The 6,234-nt window shown below is 28.8% G+C and overlaps 1 protein-coding gene across 1 annotated transcript; it reads right to left on the bottom strand.

Moving 5' to 3' along the window:
• Positions 1-1,240: 1,240 nt before the first annotated feature.
• On the bottom strand, positions 1,241-2,446 carry ASL5 (Lateral organ boundaries (LOB) domain family protein). The gene is made up of 2 exons (XM_028077529.2): positions 1,938-2,446; positions 1,241-1,638 (listed from the first exon to the last, which is right to left on the bottom strand). Exons 1-2 carry the CDS (start codon positions 2,091-2,093, stop codon positions 1,279-1,281), a joined length of 516 nt encoding a protein of 171 aa, XP_027933330.1. The 5' UTR covers positions 2,094-2,446; the 3' UTR covers positions 1,241-1,278.
• Between the last annotated feature and the right edge of the window lie 3,788 nt (positions 2,447-6,234).

Below are 6,234 nucleotides of genomic sequence, written 5' to 3'. Positions count from 1 at the left end.
AATTTTTATATTTGGGGGACTAATATTTTATTGTATACTTGAACCCAACAACAAAAAAAATACTACTTATCTCTTAGAATGAATATATATTAAAATATCATTAATTGTTTTAGTCAATAATTGTCTTCTCTCTCATTAAATTCTTATTACAAAACAAATAATTCAAATGTAATGATATATGTTTTATAGACACGCATGTGCTAATCCTACTTTAATCGTGATCATTTCTAACTTTGATAAGTTTAAAATGTTGAATTGGTGGACACGTGTTCCCGCTTTTCTGTTGCTATCAAAAATCAATTTGTTTAAGGAATTAAGAATCACATATCTTCCCAATTATAATAAAATAGTTTAATCGCAATATTTATTTGTAAAATGTGATTAACTATTAATAATTATATTAATTATGGTCTATACGACTACTTTATTCATATTTACTTCAAAAATTATGCTTCAAAATGAACATTATGTTTTTGAATAATGTCAAAGGAAGATTTCTTTATTAACAGATAAAGACTAAACACTTTACTTTATAAGTAGAAAATAATAAAGAAAACCACAAAATTAATCAAAAAGTTACAAAATCCCTAATTGGAAAGTTACTTGTTGAATCTAACTTATTCATATGATTGTGTAACTTTTTTTAATTTGTTCTAACTTTTTCAAATGATTACATAACTCTTTGTCTCTTCAACCAGATTCCTTCAATATAACAATTATAATAACTTCACCTGTAAGACAAATTGCACATGCATCATTTGACCCGTACATTCTGCTTCTTTTTTTTCCGTTGAAACTTTTATTATTCATACAATATATATGAAACTTTTATTATTTATACACAATATTTTATAATATCATGTCCCTCCTCCACCACATTTATATTAATTCATCTCATGTTTTCCCCATCTCATCCTATCTTTCTTTTCACTATTTAAAAAAAAAAAAAAACTGTATGAACACACTTCCTCTTTTATTAACAATTTTAATATTTCACACATCATACAACTAAATCCTATAAAATAGGTTGGTGTAAAGTTTTTTTTTAATTTTACTTATACATTGTAAATCGTTGTATCTTCTGTTTTATTTTTAGTGAAAGTGAGATCTCGAATGTTCTTTCTTAATCCTTAATATATACATGTGTGAACATTAAGAATAAAACAAAGGGTGCTGCACTAAGAGACAAAAGGCATGTTCTGACTAGAGAAACAAAATGGTTGAAATCGAAACAAAAACATTTTGTAACAGTTCAAAATCCATTATTGGTAAAAAAATTCAAGTCCAAAAAGACTCTCTCTTGAGAGGCTCATGAGGGTCTTGGAACACATTTGAAGAGGAGGAAGAAGAAGAGGGAAAGTTAAGATAGTGAGGAAGAGGTTCAAAGTTATTGTTTACAGATAGGAGCAGTGATTTGTGATCTTGATCTACTTGTGTGGTTATGGTAGGTTCTTGTTGCTGCATCTGAACGCATAGAATCTCTGCTTGAGCCACTGCAAGCTGCATTTGAAGCTGTGAAACTTGGTTCTGTAGGTATGATATGGCTCCAACACATCCATAAACTGGATCTCTCACTCTTGCATTTGCCTCATAAACTAAACTGCTCACAGCATCTGCTCTTTGATGAACAGGAAGTTCCTGCACACACACACACACACAAAAGTAACACATTTAGTGAACACTATCACATAACCATTATAAGAAGTAAAATAGTGAGAACTATACGTAGTCTGTTATGAAAAAGTGAAGGCATCAAGAATAATGATAGTTTTGGTGTTAACATTAATTTATGAAAAACCAATATAAGATATTAACATTTGTTATGATTCTTCACGACTTCACTTTTTCATACATGTACAAAGTTGTGTGAAGTTCTCACGATTTTAATTTTGAAATCGTCACGACTTGCAAGAAGGGTAGAAGGAAGTTAGAAATACCTGCAACATTTTGCTGACATTGCTAGCACCAAAAACCTTATGAACAATGGCAAACTTGCGAGGGTCATCAGAAGGAAAATAAGGAGCAAAGATGCATTCCTTGGAGCAACGACGTCTCAGCAACTTGCAAGAAGCACAAGGTGAAGTACCCCCCATTTTTATGTATATACACTGATAAAGCAAAACGAAGAGGATCAAGATTATGCTTTTGTTGTGTGCAATGAGAGAGGAAGAAAACTGAGGCAAAAACACAAAGAAGAAAAGGGTTTAAGAGAATGAGCCTAAAATTTGTTATTTATAAATGGTCTGTGAGATTTGAAATTGCTTGCCTAATCGAGACTAGCTAGATGCACATGCCCTTCTTCTAAAGTATGAATTGAAAATATTAAATTAACTTGCATGCACAATCAACCGTGTAAATCAACTGCTATACCATATATATTCTTCCAACTTAATCAACAAGTCTGGTTAGAGTCCGGCCTTTTCTTTTTAAGACAAGTTTGCACCTCATTTATATGGTGGTCCGTTAGCAGTCTGATAACGAGTGAAACAGAATGTCAAAAAAATCTTATTTTGCACCTCACTGATATATTATAAATTGACCTTATCTCTAATTAATGTAAAAGTTTGACCAGGAGTTTAGTTATGTAATTGTGTTAAACATTTGGAGTAAAAAATTTATTATCTGAAATATCTTATGTCACTTCAACATGATAGTATTAATTAAATGTTTTGAAAAAAGAAACCAAGTTATTTAGAAAACACTTCTTCTGGTGTGAACATATATAATATGTATTTCGTATATTGTAAATTACAAGTTTAGTCAAAGATATATTTGCAGCATTATAATTATAATACATCATAAGAGAGCAATGAAGTCAAAGAATGAAGGAAAATTAGGGTAACACCGTAAGAGGTGATGAGAGAGAGGAAGAAGTAAGAAAGAAAATAGGATAAATAGGAAAAGATCGAGTGGTTCCGCATATATAAAAGATTAAAAGAATTAATTAAGAGGGTGAGTTTAACTTCAAACTCAGTACTTAAAATACAGAAAATGTTGAATATTGATTGAACAGATAAACTTAAAAATAAAATATTTTTTTGTGTTATTATTTTAAGACAAAAGAAAAATCCTTTTTTCGTACTATTTTTATTTTACTTATTTGTTTTCTGATTAGGCGGTGGTCAAACAGTGGGAAGGCGCGTGATGGGTTGGCAATGCACGCAGTTGTGTAGTATTTACGTCCACATTTGACTCTTCACTTTTATATATGTACTCAACTACGTACACATTACGTATTTTACACTCGTATGTACCAATAATATGTAATCCAGTTGGAGAATTTTACATACTTTAATTTAAACACGCTGAAAGATATTCAATTTTCTAAAAATGCATTCCATGAAGAAAAATATATATTAAGTTAATTCATTGGATAAAATCTATATTTAAATATATAATATTTACGAAACACATACATCAATAAAATTTTAAAGAAAAATAATGTGGGTTATAAAATAGGACATACCCATTCATAGTTGGTGTGAACTTATACAAAGTAATACGTACATGTTTAATTTTATTTGTAATAATTTTAGATTTTGAGAAATTAAATTTATGGTTTTAATAAAGTTTGAAGAAAAAGAATGTAAGTGAAAGTCTTGTTTACTATTAAGAGAGTTGAAGAGAGTTGTGGATATGAATGTTTGTTGGCTCAGCATTTCACATGCAAATCCTTTTAAATTCTTCTTCTCTCTATGCATATTCATATACCAATTGCGTGTTTAAGTTGAATAATGCACACATTTTTTTATTCAACTCATTTGAACCCTCTAATGCTAACAAAGTAACACATTCAGGGTTCGCATTTTTCTTTTCACTTTTCCCCATGCATTAATTTTGAACATAATTGAGTAAAATATGAATGATTGTCTTGTTTCGTGATTTTTTATTTCAGTAATAACAAATATATTAATATGAAACAATTTGATTGTCCAAACATGTGTAAAAGAAAAAAAAAACAATACACAATTTGTCAAGTTAAACCATCTCTTTATAGAATTCAAGACTTAACTAGTACCTTCAATCAAATTTGAAAATAAATCTAAGCATGTTAAATCTAATAAAATCAATTCAGTCACATGTAATTAAAATTTGTTCAATTATATCTTACTAATTTTCTCATAAATCATTTGTGGTGCTAATTCAATCATATTTACTCAAATTATGTATAGTGGAGGTTAGATGTTGAATGTTAATATCTAATAATCTTTTATATCGATTAAAGTACTCTTTCCAAACCCCTTCAAATTTATAGATATGAATTTCTCATGTTCAAATTCATATATAAACAAAATCTCTTCAACTCAGGATGACACACTTAGTTACACTTTGGTCGGTCATGACAGTGTAAACAAAAATAGCATGATTCACTACTACACTTGTCTGAGTCGGTTTTAATCATCGGCTCGGATACCACTTGTTAGGTTTACAAAGGGGGGTTTACTAGGAAGATACAACACTAATTAACTCAACCACATAAGGAATTGACATCACTCTTAACCCAAAATCGTAATACAATAAGTTTATGGGTCTTTATCCCTATATAGTGCTCTACTTTCTCATTTTTAACTAATGTAGGACTTAGAGTCACACTTAGATTTCTAATATATATATATATATATATATATATATATATATATATATATAAAGAAATTGGATGAGTTGTATTTTAGAAAGATAAAATTAATGTTTGCATGTTTGCATAGTCGTTAATGCAAACCATGCATAGGTGGCCATGTTGCGTTACTCGTCTCCATATCAGTACGTAGTTATTGTGAAAATATAAATTAAATTAGATAATTAATGGCATTAATGATCTGACATAGACCAAGGCCTTGTGAATTTTTAAAACATTTAAAGAGAGGTTGAAATTAAAAGTGTAGGTAGCTGTGAAACCCTAAGACCTATTCCTTCTGTTTGCATTAAATGCTGTCCACATGAACCCTAATCTTCAGTCAATATTTGCATATGGCTTTGTCTTATACATCAAGTTAATGTTTTGTTCTTAGGAATAATTGTAATTAGTTTATAGATAGGTAAAATAATAGACATCATGATGGGGCCATGTGTTGAATTTGTTAGAGTAAATTCTCTTTGCTTTTCAACTTTCAAAACAGCTAATTAAACTCTAGAAAGTTGTGAAAAAGGGACAAAAAAGAGAAATAAAAACCATGTTTGAATTGAAGTGAAGGTATATTGTTTTATTAATGGTTGCGTGAGTTATGATGTTACTACTGAAGAGAAGAAAAACAAACATCTCTTACTGTTGTTGAAGAAAACGTGAGACATGCAAGCTTCAAAGCAGAGTAATTAATGGCGCCTTGTGATATGGAAGATTCGATTCTTGAAATCAGTGTGCTCTTCAAAATCTACAACGTTGCTAGTTTGGCAAGTGTCGTCGTAAATTGTTGATCTATAATATTAAACTTTAATTAAAACAAAGACAAAAAATTATATGCTGTATTTTATGTGCAGTTTATTATGCTATTTTCAGTTTAATTTTAAAAATATTGTGATGTATTTGATAAAGCATAAATTTCTAAGGTATATAGTTTATAATTTAATTGAAAATAACACTAACTATATTTAAAGTACCCTACATGTAAGTTTTGAGTTAATGATATATTTACTTTTAGTAATGGTGTGATAAAGTTACATTTCAATAATTTAAAAATAATAATTATAAAATCATTCATTAAACAAGTTCATGTCGTAGATTGTTATAAATTTTGACACGGAAAATATACTTTAACAAAGTTTTTTTCTTACAAACTTTCACAAATTACTAATTTGGGTAAAACTATATTATTTTATTACTTCATTTTAGTTAAAAAAAATAAAAAAGAATAATATATTTTAATTTTATTTAGGGAAAGTTTGTCAACTTACACTATCTTCTGAGAAGACTCTAAGAAACCACTAGTTAATTCCAAAATTTTTGAAAAACTAAAGAAGAATCAATTTTCAACCAAAGCCTTTAAATGTCTTTTGATTAATAATGCTCTAAAACATAAATGGTTTCATAAACTTAACATAAATAGAAGTCTTCACCATTAATAAAGTTGAAAAACTGTTGTAAGTCCCACATCGATTTGAGAAAAGACAATTTGATAATATATAAGTGAAGTACAAACATCATCTTACAAGTTAGTTTTGTTGGGTTGAGTTAGGCTTAAAGCCCGCTTCTAACAAAAACTACCCAAATATTCATCCAACTTTAAAATTTTCAGCACA

The sequence above is a fragment of the Vigna unguiculata genome, chromosome 6 (assembly GCF_037176805.1).
Source record: "Vigna unguiculata cultivar grain cowpea cultivar isolate G323 ecotype 2 chromosome 6, ASM3717680v1, whole genome shotgun sequence".
Taxonomy (NCBI): domain Eukaryota; kingdom Viridiplantae; phylum Streptophyta; class Magnoliopsida; order Fabales; family Fabaceae; genus Vigna; species Vigna unguiculata.
This window is presented reverse-complemented; position numbering and strand designations above follow the sequence as displayed.

Coding starts and splice junctions, on each gene's coding strand:
- ASL5 (XM_028077529.2), bottom strand. CDS start 2,093: ATGGGGGGTACTTCACCTTGTGCTTCTTGCAAGTTGCTGAGACGTCGT. Junction 1,639..1,937: donor ATGTCAGCAAAATGTTGCAG/GTATTTCTAACT, acceptor GTGTGTGTGCAG/GAACTTCCTGTTCATCAAAG.